The sequence below is a fragment of the Mesoplodon bidens genome (genome assembly GCF_964165515.1).
Source record: "Mesoplodon bidens genome assembly, chromosome: 8".
Lineage (NCBI taxonomy): Eukaryota > Metazoa > Chordata > Mammalia > Artiodactyla > Ziphiidae > Mesoplodon > Mesoplodon bidens.
Window position 1 is genome coordinate 20951599 of NC_138165.1, and position 19884 is coordinate 20971482.

Consider the following 19884-nt stretch of genomic DNA (forward strand, 5'->3'; position numbering starts at 1 on the left):
TCCTATCTCTTTTTTCTCGTGGACTCCAAGACATTCTTTCAGTGTACAGATCTCATGTTGTAGGGAAATTTCATTATCACTGCAGGTCATTTTTTCAAAATTTATTTCTCTTTAAACAATATTCTTCCCTATTTAAACTTAGACCCTAAAGAAAAATAAATGAATCATAAAACATCTATTAAAAATAAAATTGTGAATTTTTCCAATAAGTATGGTGGGTAACAGTGTTCTGTTTAATTAACACATCCAGACTCATAAGTTGAATCTGTTCTTGTTTCACTCTGGAATTTTGGAAAAATCACCCATCTGAATGTATATTTCCTGATTTATAAAATGGAGAATACAAAATAATATTGCTATGGATGTTAACCAGTAAAGGATTATTACAAAGCCACGCAAATATTAAAATGACATGTAATGACATATAATTACTTTAAAAGTAATAACTACAATGGTGTGTTCTACACCTGAGTCTCATATGTCAGTAAGATCTTAAAATAAAATAATAATATGGAAAAACAAATACAAAGATATACTTTCACTATATCCATTAAATAAGAAAAGGATATTATGCCATTCCAACTTATGTTAATTAAATGCATGGGCATCTCCAGTTTGATCAATGAAAATGGTTTACATTACGAATATTGGTAACTTGAAAATAGTATCGAAGGCCAGCACAATTTATCATGGATAAAAAAATTTAATGTTTAACTGTGAAATTTTACTTAAAATATCAGTACTTGACAGAAAAAAGTCATTATTTAAAGTGAAATATTTACATATTTGCCTTCTGCATGTTTAAAATTTGAAGTAAGAGACTTAGGCATGGCTGTGTTTTCACATAAAACAAAAACTTTTTAATGAATTGCAAATGTCTTTTTTAAAGCACCAAATGGGAAATTTAGAAATAGCTAAGAATTCAGATTGTAGGTGTGTGAGCAAATATAATGTTACATGATACAAATAAATAATGCTTTAAATTAATTGAGATTAGTAGAGAGGTAAAATGGTTCAGTAATCAGTAAGTGTTTCTCTCTTTTTTTTTTTTTCCCATTCAAAACCATTAGGGCTACAGTAGTAATAGGAGGCTGCTGTATATAGTATCTTCTGCCATGCTTGATATTCACTAAAGATGGGATTAATTCGAAATTCCTTGGGTCCGTTTTAGTTTAAATTCAAGAACATTTTCTGATTCATTAAAAATAAGCTCTAACACCAGCTTTCAAATTCTATAGTTCTATAATTTTAGGTTAGTATTAGTTCAAAAAGGGGACCTTAAGAAAGGATGCTTCTTAAGAAACTTATCAAACTCCAGATACTTTGGGTTTCTTCTCTCATCAGTGGAGAAGATTGAATAATGTCACTAACACCTACTATAGTTGATGATCAGGGAGATATCAGAGTAGATATGGGCAATCTACAATTGCAGATTGGGGCAAAGATGCTGTCAAGAACCTTGTATTTGATGAAAGATTCATAAAGTCAATATAGATACTTTTAAGATGAATGAATATATTTGCCTGTAGTTAATGCAATTGAATTTCATCACAAGGTTATATAGATGTTTGCAGAGGAAACAACTTGAAGTGTATTCTTTGCTTTCAAATTCTGTGATATTTATATGTAACAAAAATTATTACTTATACAGTAGTTACTAGTTTTGAAAGAGACATTTTTCTTGTTGAAATTTACTTTTTATATGAATTCACTTCAAAATTTAAATCATATTCTTTTAAGTGCTTGGAGGTGAAAAGAAAGTTCGCAAATTACTTCCTGAACCTAAACCTCAACCAAAGGAAGAAGCTGTTCTCAAAAGCGGTATAGTATTTTTCAACTGTTATATCAGCTTGAAATACACACACAAAAAGGACTTGAAAGCTTACAAAATGTTTCTGTCCTTTGGTTTTCTTTTAATTAGATTCCCAATTTATCAAAATTCATCTGTAGTTATATTGAAAATTAAATGTGATCATTTCCACCTTTTTAAAAGAATACAAACTTTGTGAGCAGAGTATCTTGAAATTTACAACATTAATAGACATGACTAAATTGATAATATTCTAAACTAATGACCGTAGCTGCCATTTTCATAATCAAATTATGTAGTAAAATACACTAAACCTCTTAAATACTCTAAATTACACCAAACTATTTAAACCTAAACTCAGCATTCAGTTTTAAAAAGTGTAACACAGGATTACCACAACTAATAAATAACATTTTCTAAAAACTTAACTTTTTTTTTGACTTATAAAATATTAAAGAATTAGAAACAAGATATTTGAATGAAGAATCAAATTCTAACATTTTCTTCACATAGAATTACTTATTTCTAGGCTACATTTCTTTGGCCATCTCCACTTCAGTAAACTTTATACTTATTTAAATGCTTCTTTTCTCATTAAATTATGACATTGGATTGTGATTAGAATTTGTTGCTATTCAAATTATTCATTTTGTGTTTGGGTCATTTCTACCAGGGATTTAACTTTGAACGGACTATCTACATAGATATAAAGTGACTCTGAGTGTTGTTTTAATTAACGTAACAACCTTTGATTTTTTTTAAAGCATTTTTGGTGTAAATACCAAGTTTCCCGGTGCACTAGCTTGCATGCTTTTCACTTTCCTTTCTTTGTACATTATTTGCATTTGTCAAATTTATTCAACATCTTCATTTGTTTGTCTTGGTTTACATATAAATATTTTTGTCTTTTAAGTTCTAAGAAAGAGACCTGAAGAAGAAGAACCTAAAGAAGAACGTAAAGAAGTAGAAAAAATTAAAAAACCTGCAGGTAGGAATCTCAGTAACAATTTGTGAAATTATCTTTTAACAAAATGGACATTTAACAAAAAGTTTATCTTGTAAACATAAATGGAGTTAAATATAAATGTAGCTTCATATTTCATCTGTCACATAGTCTATGTTTTCCATTGTCTGCTTTCTGTTTAAATATTTTTATAGTACTCAAATACATTCATGCATTTCCCTGCACTTCATTATTATTATTATTATTATTATTATTATTATTATTATTATTATTTTGCCACTTAAGTTTTCCAGTAGAAACAGTTGTGAAATAATCAAGTTGGCTGCAAAATAACTTCATGGGAGGGTGTCAGAAATGTTTCATAAAATTTGGGTGCTTTTAAGTGGGCTGATTTTTATCATTCGCCTAGTCACAAAGAGTATATTTGGAACTATTTCGAAGTGATTTGGAAAGGGAGAGATAATGGAGTTGGGAGGCAAGTATAGGTGAAATAAAAGAAAGAAAAATAAGTTGAAGCAGAATCAAGAAGAGAAAATAGAAATTAATTGATAGAATATAAGGGTTTTTTTTAAGCCATCAATAGAGCTTTTGAAAAAAGTTTGATCTGATTATCTCAGGTCAGTTGATTTCGAAGGATTCAAATCCTAAAATAACGCTAGAAAATCATCTTATTATCTTAAAGTGCCAGAACCACCTCCAAAAGCTGTTGAAGAGGTTGAAGCACCTCCAACTACTGTGACCAAAAGGGAAAGGAAAGTTCCTGAACCAGCAAAAGGTACAAACTTCCTGGCATTTTCTTAGTTGTCTCTAAAAATACAAATATGCATCAATTAAAATATCATTACACTGGCATTAAGATTTGAACACATGACCTTGATCTGCTCATCTCATCCAGCTTAATTTTCTTTACCATTTCACTCTCATGTCCACCCATTTGTTAAATAAATTACTAAGTTTAAAAAACTAAAACAATTGTATTTATGGGCAATGAGATGAAAAACAACATTAGAACCAGTAAAACTGCCTTACTATATTTTCTATGTATTTTGTTTAAAATGCAAAATAAATTTGGAGTGAGCATTTGACTTGGTGACTATATGTGTACAAATTCTAATACCTTCCAAGATATGCTAAACATGCCCAATTTTGGTTTGACTTTGTGAAAAACTTCAAAAATAGTGTGATAATCTGCTTATTACTGTGAATTGTTTTAGTGCCTGAAATTAAGCCAGCAATACCTCTCCCTGCACCTGAACCAAAACCAAAGCCTGAACCAGGTAAGCAAGCTTATCCTCAATGTCGACAGCATATTCCTTCATGTTTCACACAATTAATGTGTAGCTAATAAGAAAAAGGGAGTAAAGTCCACATGCATCAAATGATTTCTAATGTCCCAATGTATTATTAGATTATATTGCTATATTTTATTTAATATCATACATTACATATATTCAAATATATTATTATATTGTATATAGATTTTATTATAGTTAGAATATATTGTTCTCTGAAAAAACAGTTATTAGGAGATTTTAAAGTTACATCAGAGAAGGCAAATAGGCCACCAAATGATGTTTTAGGAAGTGACAAAGGATACATTAATGCAATGGACATCTTTCTACAGAAGTGAAAATAATCAAAGCACCTCCTTTGGAGCCCACACCAGCCCCTATCGCTGCCCCAGTGACGGTGCCAGTCGTTGGAGAGAAAGCAGGTACTTATTCTGTGGTTTTCTTTTTGCTTGTTTGTTTTGATGGCTTAATAAAAACTTCATTAAAAATCAAGCTCTCTTTTTGTTGAAACATAGGCATCATTTCAATTGTGGGAGCTTATATAAATTCTCAATTAAATTTTCTTCATCTGCTACTCTATAGCAACCTAATCTCTCACCCATGGCTGCCTATTGTGTTTCAATTGGAATGTACATTCCTGCAAAACACCATTTCTTTATATGCTTTTGAGATTAAGTAATGAATATGTTCAGTGCTGATGAAAATTAAGATGTACAGATACTCTCTAAGGACATACGTATAGGAATCCCATGGAGATCAAATCTCCCATGTGCCCTGCAGGAATCATTTCTCATTTTTTAAAAAGATTGCATTTTGAGATAATGAAAAAGCTCTGGAAATGGATAGTGTTGATAGTTGCATAATATTGTGAATGTACTTAATGCAACTGAATTAAGTTGCATTAAAAATGGTTAAAATGGTAAAATTTTGTGGTTAAAATGGCAAATTTTATGTTAGGTATATTTTACCACAATGAACGGGAAAAAAAAAAGGACTGCATAGTTCAGCCTTTAAATCTATATAAGAATTTAGATCAATAATAATTTTCTTAAATGTACTAACTCAGTAGTACAGATATCTCAGGTACAAACAAAATACTTATTAGTTATACATGAACTATTAGTAGTTCATCACTTAGGTGATAATCTCAAAACCAAAAGTGATTTGACATGTATTGATCATTGATAAATACACGTCCTAACTATTTGATCTTTGGCTACTTCCTTCATCTCTTTAAATTTTAATTTCCTAGTCTGTAAAATCAGAATAATAACTATAACCACCTACTAGGATTATTGTGAGGATTAAATATATGCAAAACACTTAGCACAGTGCTTGGTACATAGTAAGCACTATAGAAATATTTGAGTTTTTATTGTGTTTAATAACATGAGACAATATACTATGTTCTTCTGGCTGTAGTTTAATTTTAATATTTATATTAACATATTTTGTCACTGATATTTGTGGTTTGGGCATTATTCTTTTAAGCTTTTATGATTTCTATGTGATAACTTTTATTAGTTCAGAAAAAGACGATAACTGCCATTGAGATAATTAAGTATGTATAAAAATACAGCTTTTCTCACATCCCCAGAGCCTGACACTAGGGAATTGATTCTACAGTTTATACTGCCCCTGAGTGAACTGAATTAAACTCTAAGTGTAGGAACTGTCTTGGTTCTGCCTTAGTTCATTGTCTAATTAAGGTAAATCTTCAAAGGAATCCGTGCATTTGTAGAACATAGACCCTTTCTTTGTCCTTAGTCTTCTCCGGATTTATCTGCCCAACTTAATAAAGAAAGCCCTTTAGTAACTTCTGGGTCATTTCCCTTTTGCCTACATTGATTCCTTGTTGACAAAAACGTATTTCCTTGGTTCACATAACCAGCACATACATAAACATATAAAATACTTTACATAGCTCAGCAAGAATAAAACTCTTTTTCACAAGGAAAGAGTAAGCCTTCCAGAAATGCGAGAATTACTTGCTGAAAGTAATTTTTTAATCCTAAAAACATTGGCAATTTAGCTTGGTCACATCACTCTCAGAATATGCCTTCTTGGAAATATCCAAATATTCTCCATGGAAGTCATATAAATCCAATTTTTTCTTTATGCATTAATATTTATAATAAAGAGCATGACTCATCCCATGTGGTTTACTACTAAGCATGAAATAAGTCTGAAAATTGTTTAAATGCTGAGTTTTATTTTTTTTCAAAAGCCAAAGCACCGAAAGAGGAGGCTGCCAAGCCAAAAGTTCCCATGAAAGGTAAGATTCATTTCCCTGTACCTGAATTGTAACCTTTCACTCTGGGAAACTTTACATTCAAGGGAAATTTTCTGTACGAGGGGGGAATAATTCAAAATTTACATTAATCTTTAAGACTTCTAATTGATTCGGCAAAAACTAGTATGTCTTCTGATATTGCAACTAATATACCTCTAATATTATTCAGGTGGGTAATACATATATAAAATATATACTTTAGCATAATAAACCCTATAAGTTCCTAGTTTCATTCTTCATATACATGATATTTATACATGACAGATAAAATACTTAGATGCTAATCTGGACATTATATATTTGGCTTTAAAACTTGAGAAAATGAAGAGCGTTTATTATTCATGGATTCCTTATGCCACCTCATTTCTTTCTGAAAGAAAGCAGGATAACTTCAATTGACCTTTCAGTTGCCTAGTCTTTAATTTTCTCTTCTTGTCTTCTGGTCACTCTCACTGGTTTCACTGGCAGCAGACAGCCAGATATGCACTTTCTGACCCTTATGGAAATGGCAATTCAACTTTTAATTTTATTTTGAATTAGGTGTAGCCAAAAAGACTCCTTCACCAATAGAAGCTGAAAGGAAAAAGTTAAGACCAGGAAGTGGTGGAGAGAAACCGCCTGCCGAAGCTCCGTTCACCTACCAGCTGAAGGCCGTGCCACTGAAGTTTGTGAAAGAAATCAAAGACATTGTCTTGACGGAAGCAGAGTCAGTTGGCTCTTCTGCAATCTTTGAGTGTTTAGTCTCCCCCTCCACTGCAGTTACAAGCTGGATGAAAGATGGTAGCAATATCCGTGAGAGCCCAAAGCACAGATTCATCGCTGATGGGAAAGACAGAAAGCTGCATATCATTGACGTTCATCTTTCTGATGCTGGCGAATACACCTGTGTTTTACGTCTGGGAAATAAGGAAAAGACCTCCACTGCGAAACTGATTGTTGAAGGTAATTTCCAGTCTTATGAATACAGTCTGTATTAAACTTTAACACAGTAAACCTCAATAGCAACTTTTACTGTCATTTTAGACAAAACCTCTTGTTTCCAAGTTTTATTTCATTGAAAATATTGTACGTATTGAAAAGTCTCTGCAGATTCTTAATACCACAATTCTCCACAGAACTTCCTGTGCGTTTTGTAAAAACGCTTGAAGAGGAAGTCACAGTGGTCAAAGGACAGCCATTGTACTTGAGCTGCGAGTTAAATAAAGAACGTGATGTGGTCTGGAGGAAAGATGGCAAGATTGTGGTGGAGAAACCCGGGAAAATTGTGCCCAGCATCATTGGCTTGATGCGGGCCCTGACCATCAGTGATGCAGATGACTACGATGCAGGGACGTACACAGTGACCGTGGAAAATGCCAACAACCTGGAGTGCTCATCCTGTGTGAAAGTAGTAGGTTAGTACTTTGCTGGAAAATTTAGTTCTACTTATTATTATATTAAGAAAAGAGAAGAGAGAATTTTATTTCCCAGTATAGGATATCAGTAGTCGTATACCTTATCTAAGAGGGGGAATATCAAATCATAGCAGATTAATCATGTCCAGTTTTGAGAATTTTTTCTGATTTCTGAAATTTACTAAGGAAGTTATTTATATTACTTGTTCAGATCATAATTATCTTTCTGACCTAACTGTCATACAGAAGTCATTAGAGACTGGCTGGTGAAACCCATCCGAGATCAGCATGTGAAACCCAAGGGGACAGCTGTTTTCACCTGTGTCATAGCAAAGGATACTCCAAACATTAAGTGGTTCAAAGGATATGATGAAATCCCCTTGGAACCAACTGAGAAGACTGAGATAGTAAGAGATGGAAATCTTATACACCTCAAGATTAAGAACGCTATGCCAGAAGACATTGATGAATATGCAGTGGAAGTTGAAGGGAAAAGGTACCCTGCAAAGCTGACACTTGGAGGTATAAAAATCTTACCTTTTATTCTCAAAGATAAGCTTTGTATATGAGCCTGAGGCAAAACAATGTACACACACACACACACACACACACACACACAAACAAAAGCATCTTTAGGTTGTTGAAAGCCTTACGGTATTTCATCCTTTACCAATACAGATCGTGAAGTTGAATTGCTTAAACCGATAGAGGATGTTACCATTTATGAGAAAGAAAGTGCAAGCTTTGATGCAGAAATCTCAGAGGCAGACATTCCCGGAGAGTGGAAACTGAAGGGAGAACTTCTAAGGCCCTCACCTGTGAGTAATTTCTAATTTTAAGTTGTTAGTCATATACAGAAATGAACCTATCTACAAAACAGAAACAGACTTGCAGACATAGAGAACAGACTTGCCAAGGGGGAGGCAAGATTGGGGAGGGATGGATTGGGAGTTTGGCGTTAGCAGATACAAACTATTACATATAGAATGGTTAAACAAGGTCCTACTGTATAGCACAGGGAACTATATTCAATATCCTGTGATAAACCAGAATGGAAAAGAACATTAAAAAATGTATACATATGTATAACTGAATCACTTTGCTGTACAGCAGAAACTAACACAACATTGTAAATCAACTATACATCAATAAAAGAAATAAGTTGTTAGTCATATAAAATAACTACATTCTGTAATCATGTTTGACATTCAGATTTGGTTCAGTAATGATGGAGTTACTTCCAGCTTCTGAAGTCTCAAAGAGGGGAAGAAATTTGATGCATTATTTGTGGACAGCTGGGCAATTTTTTTTTTTTTAACATGTATGAGACCAAGCGTCCCTGGCTGCTACAGGGGTACAGCAGACAGGTATAGTTAAGAAACAACTTTATTTTGAGCAGGGGGAACGACAACACAGCACTTAGCAGCTATATTGTAGTCTAAATCCTGCTTTCAGCTCGGCAATTTTTAAAAAATTTTATGACAAAACACTTTTCCTTATTTTTATTATTAGTAGTATTACAGTTATTTTTATGACTCTGTAGAAATCTGTATCTGAAACATTCTATCTCATTCAAATGCTAACTAAACCTGTCATTTTTCAGACGTGTGAAATCAAGGCAGATGGTGGAAAACGCTTCTTGACTTTGCACAAAGTCAAACTGGACCAGGCCGGTGAAGTTCTTTACCAGGCACTTAATGCAGTCACGACTGCCATTCTGACAGTAAAAGGTATTGGCCTTTAGAACTCGTGGAGTGTGCTCAACTTCATCTTACAGTCCTCTGCATTCTGAAAAACCTCATTCTTAATGTTTGATTTTCAGAAATCGAACTTGACTTTGTCGTGCCCCTGAAGGATGTCACGGTCCCAGAAAAGCGACAGGCTCGATTTGAATGTGTCCTCACTCGAGAGGCAAATGCTATATGGTCTAAAGGACCTGATATAATCAAGTCATCTGACAAGTTTGATATCATTACTGATGGAAAGAAACACATTCTTGTCATCAATAATTCTCAGTTTGATGATGAAGGGGTCTATACCGCTGAAGTGGAGGGCAAGAAGACCTCAGCAAGATTATTTGTTACAGGTGAGAGCTGGTGAGATCTGCCTCTAACATCCCATAGTTAGGCACATGAATATCTGACTTTAAAGACAGAACACCAAGTTCTAACAGCTGTAAGTGACCATCGGCCCCATGACTTTATTTTCACATTGCCATCAAAACAACCCCCTTAATTTTTTTTTAATGGAGGATAGCTCCATTTGAAAAGGTGACTCAATAAATGCCATGTGAAACAGATTCTGTCTACCAGACAGATTAGAGTGGAATATTTCTGAACTAAATTGTATTTCTGAGCATATTACCTTGCATTGCAGGTATAAGATTGAAATTCATATCACCTCTTGAAGATCAAACAGTGAAAGAAGGTGAAACAGCAACTTTTGTCTGTGAACTTTCTCATGAAAAAATGCACGTAGTCTGGTTCAAAAATGATGCCAAACTCCACACAAGCAGAACTGTACTCATCTCATCGGAGGGCAAGCTTCACAAGCTGGAAATGAGAGAAGTGACACTGGATGATATATCCCAGATCAAAGCTCAGGTTAAGGACCTGAGCTCCACAGCAAATCTGAAGGTCTTAGGTATATGTGACCAACTATAACCAGAGAGCCAGTTTTTGGGTGGTGGGAGTGGGTAATAAACATTTTGCAACCTGTAACTCTTTAATTACCTTTCATTTTCACGTTCTTCTGATTATCTGCTGAATGTCTTTCACAGAGGCCGATCCCTACTTCACTATGAAATTACATGATAAGACTGGAGTCGAGAAGGATGAGATTATTCTGAAGTGTGAAGTGAGCAAAGATGTGCCAGTGAAATGGTTTAAAGACGGGGAAGAGATTGTACCTTCACCCCAATACTCTATCAAGGCAGACGGCCTGCGCCGCATCTTAAAAATCAAAAAGGCAAAACTGAAAGACAAAGGCGAATACATGTGTGACTGTGGCACAGACAAGACAAAAGCAAATGTCACTGTTGAGGGTGAGTTGTGTAAAATTTTTAAATGTACCCCATCTGAACCTGCAGTGTATTTGTTCAGTCATTCGAACAAAAGTCTGTATAATTTCAGCCCAACTAATAAAAGTGGAAAAACCTCTGTATGGAGTAGAAGTGTTTGTGGGTGAAACAGCTCGCTTTGAAATCGAACTTTCTGAACCAGATGTCCATGGCCAGTGGAAATTAAAAGGAGAGCCTTTAACTGCTTCCCCTGTAAGTCACAATGATCTGATCACACAGGCGGGGGGCTTGCTTGGTTGTTGGTGAAAAATGATACATTTTTGGTATGAAATCTCTTTGATTATTTGTAGAAATAGCCAGTGATGAAAATGATGTTCTCCTTTCTCTTTCCCCCTAACCTCACTCCAAACAGGACCGTGAAATCATTGAAGATGGGAAGAAGCATATTCTGGTCCTTTATAACTGCCAGCTGGATATGACAGGCGAGGTCTCCTTCCAAGCTGCCAACGCTAAATCTGCAGCCAATCTGAAAGTGAAAGGTACACTCCACCTGCCAGCCACCCTTCTGTATTTTCCTTGCCAGGCTTCCTTATGGGACCCAGAATTGATGAATGGAATCATATTCTGGCTTCATTCACACCCTCTTCTTTTTTCAGAATTGCCACTTATCTTCATCACGCCTCTCAGTGATGTTAAAGTCTTTGAGAAAGATGAGGCTAAGTTTGAGTGTGAAGTATCCAGGGAGCCCAAAACATACCGTTGGCTGAAAGGAACCCAGAAAATCACAGGCGATGACAAAACTGAGCTTCTTAAGGATGGCACTAGGCATTCTCTGGTGATCAAATCTGCTGCTTTTGAAGATGAAGCAAAATACATATTTGAAGCTGAAGATAAGCACACAAGTGGCAAACTGATCATTGAAGGTAAACAGTTTTATCAGATAGGCCAACTTTAAGTGATTTTTTTTTTTTTTGCTTTTATATATCTTCCTTTAAGGACTGGAATTAATAAGGTTTTTTTTTTTCTTGATAGGAATCCGACTGAAATTCCTCACCCCACTCAAGGATGTAACAGCCAAAGAGAGGGAAAGTGCTGTGTTTACTGTGGAGCTGTCCCATGATAACATTCATGTTCGCTGGTTCAAGAACGACCAGCGCCTGCATACCAGCAAGTTCGTCTCAATGCATGATGAAGGGAAAACGCATTCCATCACATTCAAACACCTCTCTATTGATGACACCTCTCAAATTAAAGTAGAAGCTATGGGGTTAAGTTCAGAAGCCAAACTCACTGTGCTAGGTAGGTGCTTTTTTTTTTCAATTTATTGTATTCAATTCATCAGAAATTTGTGGAGTATCTACTATATAAAATTCTTTCAAGGGTTATATTGCATGAAAGCAACACCTGTCCTTAAGAAGCTATCACATATATTATTAGGCTTGTTTCTCAAATGTTTTTACCTAAAAATATGAGGATTTTAAAGGGATAGACTCTGGCTCACAAAATAGCCAGTTCAAATCAGAATTAAAACTCAATTAATTATTGAGCCCTGTCATGTTTAAAATAGAAATATAGGGCTTCCCTGGTGGCGCAGTGGTTGAGAGTCTGCCTGCCAATGCAGGGGACACGGGTTCGGGCCCTGGTCTGGGAGGATCCCACATGCCGCGGAGCGACTGGGCCCGTGAGCCACAGCTGCTGAGCCTGCGCGTCTGGAGCCTGTGCTCCACAACAAGAAACGCCGAGATGGTGAGAGGCCCGCGCATCGCGATGAGGAGTGGCCCCCGCTTGCCGCAACTGGAGAAAGCCCTCGCACAGAAACGAAGACCCAACACAGCCAAAAATAAATAAATAAATAAATTTTAAAAAATAGAAATATAAATACTTCTTCTCCCCTCACTTTATCAAAATTATTTCAGAAAAATGTTTTTCAAGTCCCTAGGAATCACAGAACTTACATTAATAAAGCTCATTGTTTTTCCTGGGCCCTTAATATTAGGCATATTATATACAAAGTCTAACATATATAGAAACTATCAAAGGCAAACAATTGATATAAGAAAAACTAATCATGTGAATCTGAAAGCTTACAGGTAAACGAGGCATAAGAGATTTGCTAAGAAATTAAAAATTCATCTGAAGAATGAAGGAACACATAATTAAGTTTGAAACTAAATGTCATTGTATCTTTCAAACTACTGTTAATAAAATACTTCAAAAATAATATAGATGGATAAGATTTTGATAAATCCCAGGCATTGATTCTGTTTCTAACTTTTAGAGAACTTTTGAACATAAACATGTTAAATGTTTGTGGAACCAAACCATGGTGCAATTTCTAAACATACCCAGACCTCTGTGAGCTGCCCCTTAAACTGTCCAAGAGACTGTCATCTCCTTAAGTGGTTAATAAAATTTTTTCACTTTACTTGCAGAGGGAGATCCATACTTTACAGGAAAGCTTCAAGATTACACTGGCACAGAGAAAGATGAAGTGATTCTACAGTGTGAAATTAGCAAAGCAGATGCACCGGTGAAATGGTTTAAAGATGGACAGGAGATAAAGCCATCTAGAAATGCTGTTATTAAGGCAGATGGCAGGAAGCGCATGCTAATCCTAAAGAAAGCCTTGAAATCAGATATTGGACAGTACACCTGTGACTGTGGGACAGATAAAACCTCAGGGAAGCTTGAGATTGAGGGTAAGGACATTTCCACGAGTTTCACTCTTGAAGCTGTTGGAGTTATTTCTGCCAGAGGCCAATGACACATGCTGACCCTGCACTTTTTCTAGATCGGGAAATTAAACTGGTGCGACCCTTGTACAGCGTGGAGGTGATGGAGACTGAGACGGCCCGCTTTGAAACCGAAATCTCGGAAGATGATATCCACGCCAACTGGAAACTCAAGGGAGAGGCGCTACTCCAAACACCTGTAAGGCTATTTCTGAACTTGTCAACACGTAGAGGAGCTGTATGAAATAGAAGAGGACAGGAGAAAAGTCAGACTGCATGCAGGGCATTTAAAACATATCAGGTTCTTTACCAGACCTCAAACCAAAGAGAGCTATTAGGGTCTATGAATGGGCTTGGACAGGTACACTTGCATTATTTTTGATCCAGCATAGTGGTATGAGGCTGTAGATATTCTGTAATGCTGCTAGTTGGTTCAAAATGATGTGGCTAAAATAAACATTGCCTTCATGAATAATATTTGTTAGCTTTCTTTCACAAAACTCAAAATTATATAGTCACCTCACCAGTTATTTGTAAATTCCTTTAATTAAGATATTATGTCCTCAGAAAAAAATACCAAAGAAGATGACTTCCTACGAAACCTTTTCTTTCTTTGGGTACAGGAGTGTGAGATCAAGGAAGAAGGCAAAATGCACTTCCTTATTTTGCACAACTGCCGCCTGGACCAGACCGGTGGGGTAGATTTCCAAGCTGCCAATGTTAAATCTAGTGCCCACCTCCGAGTAAAACGTAAGTATTACGTGTTTCTGCTGAAAACAAATTGTATAGTTCTGCAGCAAATGGATGTGAGTGAAATTAATTGGATTTATTCAATTAATTAGAAAACATTATTAAAGTATAGAAACTGGCTTTCTTGTATTTACTTTTTGTCATCCTCATACAACTGTGGTTCAGATTCTAAAGTTCTGGAAATTTCACTGACCTTGCCATTTGAACAAAAGAAAATTAAGTCAGAATCTCCCACTTCGTAATTCTTTCACTCTAAGTAGATATGCATAGAAAAAGAATCTAACTCAGAACACTTAAAGACCCTTAAAGAAATCCTTCAAGTGGCTGTACAAGTATAGCACCATAAAGAAAAACTTTGCTGTGTGGGCATTTCAGACTCATTTCAGGCTAACATTTTTGGAAGGTGCAAAATTGTTTATGGGTTGGACAGGCTATGACATTGAGCGGCCCTTGTCTTCTCCCAATCAGAGGCTTGGTTATTTTAGAAGTCGCATACCTTACGTAGCAAAAGGAACTTGACGCCCGGCACAGACAGATGCAGCACTAATTTCTTGCTGACCTTATATATCAGAACGAAAGGGCCCCTACAGATATCCACTCTCAGGCCACTAGCTCTCCCCTTCTGGGCACCAAGGGGCCACGTCCACATGGGAGTGAGAACAGTGGGCAGTCCTGTGGCTCTTTCCTTCTTGAAGAAAGCAACCATGGAGATTAATAACTAAATCTGTATTTATCCTTCTGGAATTACAAAATGAGTCACCCAAAGCTTTTTCCTTCCTCTCGCAAAGCACGAGTCATTGGTCTTCTGAGGCCTCTAAAGGATGTCACAGTGACTGCAGGAGAAACAGCCACCTTCCACTGCGAGCTGTCTTATGAGGATATCCCAGTGGAATGGTACCTCAAAGGGAAGAAACTAGAGCCCAGCGATAAGGTAAGAAGCAGGACTGCGGTTGCCTTGCCTTGCTCTTCCTTTTCCCTCAGTTCTTTCATCTTCACGTGTGTGTTCCTTGTTCTTTGCTTTCCTACGTCCATCCCCTCAGCTCCCTTTCCCTTTCTTTTCCCTACTCAAGCCTGATTTCTGCTGAAATTGTAAAGCAGATTCTTCTCATTTTTGTTGGTTTAACCTGATGATATTTTTATTGAAATGGAAATTAACATTTTAAGTATGATCAAGTTTTAGGTTTTTGAAGAAAAGGCAAACACTCATTAGCTATAAGTGATAGTTTAATTCATTGAAAGACAGGAAGGATCAAAAAGGCTTTCTGATTCAATGCGTGCTAACGAGGGTACAGATTAAGATTTATGGCTAATTCTCTCCATGCTATCTAGTGTTCTGCATATAAGAAGATTAAGAGGAGAGGATGGAAATTCCATTTCAGGCAGTTGATCAAGTAGTTGAGATAACTTCTGGGCAGATATCTGCTCTTCAAGCATTTCTCCAAAGCTATTTTTAACCCTCAAGTGCTTTGTGCCAATTCTGGAATGCAAGTGGACTATTTAAAGTGCAACGGATGGTGCTGGCAAGAAAGAAGGGCTCTGTGATTACCCACATGTATGAACAAATATACTTTAAGAAGTTTTAGGGAATAACTAGCTTCTGGTGTTACCCCAAATTTCACCCGTAAGTAAAAACCAGAGTGATTATTCAGATAGGCCCAAAATACAGTTTACCCAAATTGAGCTATGTATTTTGCCCCCTAAGACAATGCGTGTGTCTAAATTATCTTTATAATTCACCATTAATTTTTAATTCTTGAAATAAAATTATAGAAAATGCCCAACATGGGTTGGAAAGAAAGCACAAGGCATTTCATTGTTCTCTGTCAGCTTTTTTTCAATATTTTTAGAAAGAGTATCAAATGTGGCATCAAGCTCTCAGTTTAAATCAAGCTGTTAAGAATTATAGGAATGTAATTTAAAAGGGATTCAGTTTAACAAAGAGCCACAAAGTTGATTAAAGTATTAGAAGGGAAATGCCTTTGAACAACTGTTCTCAAACAAACAAACAAACAAACAAAAAACTAGTATTCTGCCAAAGTGATTGAAGGGTGATTCAGTTAACAGTCATCTGAGAGATAAAATCTGCCTGCTGTACTGACAATAATGACCAGTTGATCTCCTGTTTCGAAGGATAGAAAAAGCAGCCATACGTTCAAATTGCAGCAAGAGAATTAAGTTTAATATGAGGAAACTGTCCTCACCGTGAGGTCTTCTAAATACTGAACTGGGTGATGGAGGCATCTCCACCTTCAAGTTTGCTTCTTAAAAATATACATTTGTCCAGTTAAGTGTGGTTTAACTGCTTTCATGTCTAAAGGCAGAGACTTGGTTGACTTCAAAATCCTTTCTAGATCTATAAAATCATGATTTGAATAAAGGAACACTGCTTAAGGACAAAAGATATTATTCTTTTGCTACTAAATATTTTTTGCTCAAATTAAGAGCTTTTATTAAAGATCAGTCATTATTTCTAATGTAAAAACTGTACTATTTTATTTATTTTTATTTTTTATTTTTTTTAATTTTTATTGGAGTATAGTTGATTTACCATGTTGTGTTAGTTTCAGGTGTACAGCAAAGTGAATCTGTTATACACATACATATATCCACTCTTTTTTAGATTCTTTTTCCATATAGGCCATTACAGAGTATTGAGTAGAGTTCCCTGTGCTATACAGTAGGTCATTATTAGTTATCTATTTTATTTATAGTAGTGTATATAAAAACTATGCTATTTTAAATTAAAATATAGACTCCTAAAAATCTGAGTTACATTTCTTTTACTAAAATACACACACACACACACACACACACACACACACACACACACATTTATCTTATTGTCACGGAACTTTTTTCTCAGGTTAGAAAGGATCACCTTACTATAATTCTATTGGGCCTTTTTGTGTCTCTCTTGGCATAGGAATTTTAATCTTTTACTTTAGCCACCTAAAATACTTCAGCCTTTTGTGAACTTGCTCGTATATTATCAAAAGTCTCTTTTTATAAAGAACTGAAATATAAACTGTGAAACAAAGTCATTTTACTACATTTTGCAGGTTTTGTTTAAATTAAGTCTATCAGAACAAACTAGCTATTATCAATTTAATTCAGGCCTTTCATCTTCACTTTGGTATAGTTTTTGGAGGCTAAACATTCTGCAACCAAACAAAAACACATTATTAGAATAGAAAATCAAAAGAGAAAATTTCAGACATGAGTTGTGGTTTTCTTCCCCCCTTTGGCCATCAGTCCAGGAAAAGACTGCTAAGTCCTAAATGGCCACTGAGAATTTTGTATTTAAACTTTAAGAGCTTGGTCACAGTCATAATGCCTATTGTATTATAGTAATATGCTTCCATTATAAGTTAACAATATTTTAAAGGAATAATCTCTAACATTATCTTTACATAATCTACCACAAAATCTTCAGCATTCACATTATTGGTTTATTTTTATAAGGTAGCTGTTAGTTTTTTGCCCTTTAACATAATCAGTGTATACTCTATATGAGCTATTTCCTAAGAACCACTGTGTTCTGAGCCAAGTTCTCAGTAACAGAATATTCTAGAGTAGCCTCAGAGGAATTTCAATGATAAAACAACATGTTAACAGATAAGACATATCTGTTGGTGGATTAGAACCTGAGATACATTTTCAAATAGCCCTAAATCACAGTCCAAATTTTAAATTCAAAATTTATATTGAAACGTCATCACAGGAACAGTTTTTCTCCCATTCAAGCACCATGTCCTTGAATAAGTAGCTGTGTTCCTAGGACATATCTTAATTACCTTCTCCTATTTATTTTCCCTTATTATGTTTTTGTCTTTCTCAATTATTAAGGTAGTTATATTAATAACCATGCCCAGCTCTTCACTAAGGAAAAACCTTTATATGAAATTTTATTCCTGACTCTTTTTTTTACACCAGCATAATAAACAGTTCCACTGGTGAAAAATTTTGTATCAAATTCTTAACTCTAAGTGAACTCTGAAGCAAAGTCAATCTGTATGACAGGGCACAGTGTCTTATGGAATTTTTGGATGGTAGAACTGGAAGAACCTCCAACTGTCTTATTATTTACTGTCAGGATGGCCCTGTCTGTAGCCTGATTTTCAATTGCACATGCCACAATTATGGGACCTAAAGGCAGCCCATATCAAGGCAGTGTATTCTTTTCTTGTTTTTAATTAATTAATTATTTTATTATTTATTTTTTGCTGCATTGGGTCTTCGTTGCTGCGTGTGGCCTTCTCTAGTTGCAGCGAGCGGGGGCTACTCCCTGTTGAGGTGTGCGGGCTTCACATTGCGGTGGCTTCTCTTGTTGCGGAGCTTGGGCTCTAGGCGCGCGGGCTTCAGTAGTTGCAGCTTGTGGGCTCTAGAGTGCAGGCTCAGTAGTTGTGGCACACGGGCCTAGTTGCTCCGCGGCATGTGGGATCTTCCCGGACCAGGGCACAAACCTGTGTCCCCTGCATTGGCAGGTGGATTCTTAACCACTGCGCCACCAGGGAAGCCCAAGGCAGTGTATTCTTTTTGACAATTCATTTTCCTACAGTCTGTACCCCTTCAAACCACCTGAGGTTGCATTTGCAACAAGAATTTATCATCCAAATGTTAACGGTAATGGCAGTATTTGTCTTGATATTCTAAGATCACAGTGGTCTCCTGTTTTAACTAGTTCTGAAGTTCCTTTATCCATTTGTTCACTGCTATGTGAACGATTGTAGCCCTGCCTGATACCTGATTTTACCAGTCATGAGGTGCAAATACATGAAAGGGAAGAAGAGGCAACATCTTCATTTGTGTTTTTGAACAAAATTAAGAAATTGTACAAATTATTTTAATCGCAGTTTAATTGGCTTGCAAAATAATTTTAATTGCTAAAATAAATGGGAAGAATTCCAGCTCATTGCAAGGCAAACACCTTGCATTTAGAACATAAGTTTACTTTCAACTTACTATCTGCAATCATTTTTTCCCCTTCCTTTCATGATTTAGCTATTCTAAATTCTTCCTTTATATATATAAACCCAGAAGCAGAATGGAGGCAAATATATATGTATACATATAAATACACACATATAAATTTGCCTAGGCATTTCAACATAAAAGGCCTCCTAGTAACTATGTAAAGGTAACTGAGAAACTATAAAAGCCTAAAATTTCCTTAAAAGATTCCAAACTATTGGTTAGAATTATTTTCAAATACATATATACTATACAAATGATTATAAAACAACTTGGAGAGCACTATTTCAAACTGTTTACCTGAATGAACTAAATGCACCAAAAAATACACACACACACACACACACACACACACATACATATATATATATATATATATATATATATATATATATATATAGGAATGCCGTTTCACATATTCTTTTTTTCTTCCAGTTTTATTGATATATAATTGACATACAGCACTGTATAAGTTTAAGGTGTACAGCACAATGATGTGACTTAGGTATATCATGAAATAATTACCATAATGTTTCGTGAACATCCATTATCTCATATAGATATTAAAGATATAGAAAAAAATTTTTTCCTATGATGAGAACTCTTAGGATTTACCCTCTTAACAACTTTCATATGTAACAAAGAGCAGTGTTAATTAT

General features: G+C 35.4%; 1 protein-coding gene across 1 annotated transcript in view; it reads left to right on the forward strand.

Annotated features, from left to right (window-relative positions):
• LOC308621301 (titin) overlaps positions 1–19884 on the forward strand; it is a 299757-nt gene that overhangs the window by 178571 nt on the left and 101302 nt on the right. Inside the window, exons 181-202 of the mRNA XM_081241746.1 lie at positions 1741–1821; positions 2724–2798; positions 3457–3549; positions 3989–4051; positions 4399–4488; positions 6294–6341; positions 6900–7301; positions 7475–7753; positions 8000–8275; positions 8432–8571; positions 9357–9483; positions 9576–9839; positions 10130–10396; positions 10533–10796; positions 10885–11024; positions 11185–11311; positions 11429–11695; positions 11805–12071; positions 13205–13471; positions 13564–13703; positions 14128–14254; positions 15043–15185. Coding sequence (XP_081097872.1) covers positions 1741–1821; positions 2724–2798; positions 3457–3549; positions 3989–4051; positions 4399–4488; positions 6294–6341; positions 6900–7301; positions 7475–7753; positions 8000–8275; positions 8432–8571; positions 9357–9483; positions 9576–9839; positions 10130–10396; positions 10533–10796; positions 10885–11024; positions 11185–11311; positions 11429–11695; positions 11805–12071; positions 13205–13471; positions 13564–13703; positions 14128–14254; positions 15043–15185 — 3947 coding nt within the window. The remainder of the gene's footprint in view (positions 1–1740; positions 1822–2723; positions 2799–3456; positions 3550–3988; positions 4052–4398; positions 4489–6293; positions 6342–6899; positions 7302–7474; positions 7754–7999; positions 8276–8431; positions 8572–9356; positions 9484–9575; positions 9840–10129; positions 10397–10532; positions 10797–10884; positions 11025–11184; positions 11312–11428; positions 11696–11804; positions 12072–13204; positions 13472–13563; positions 13704–14127; positions 14255–15042; positions 15186–19884) is intronic.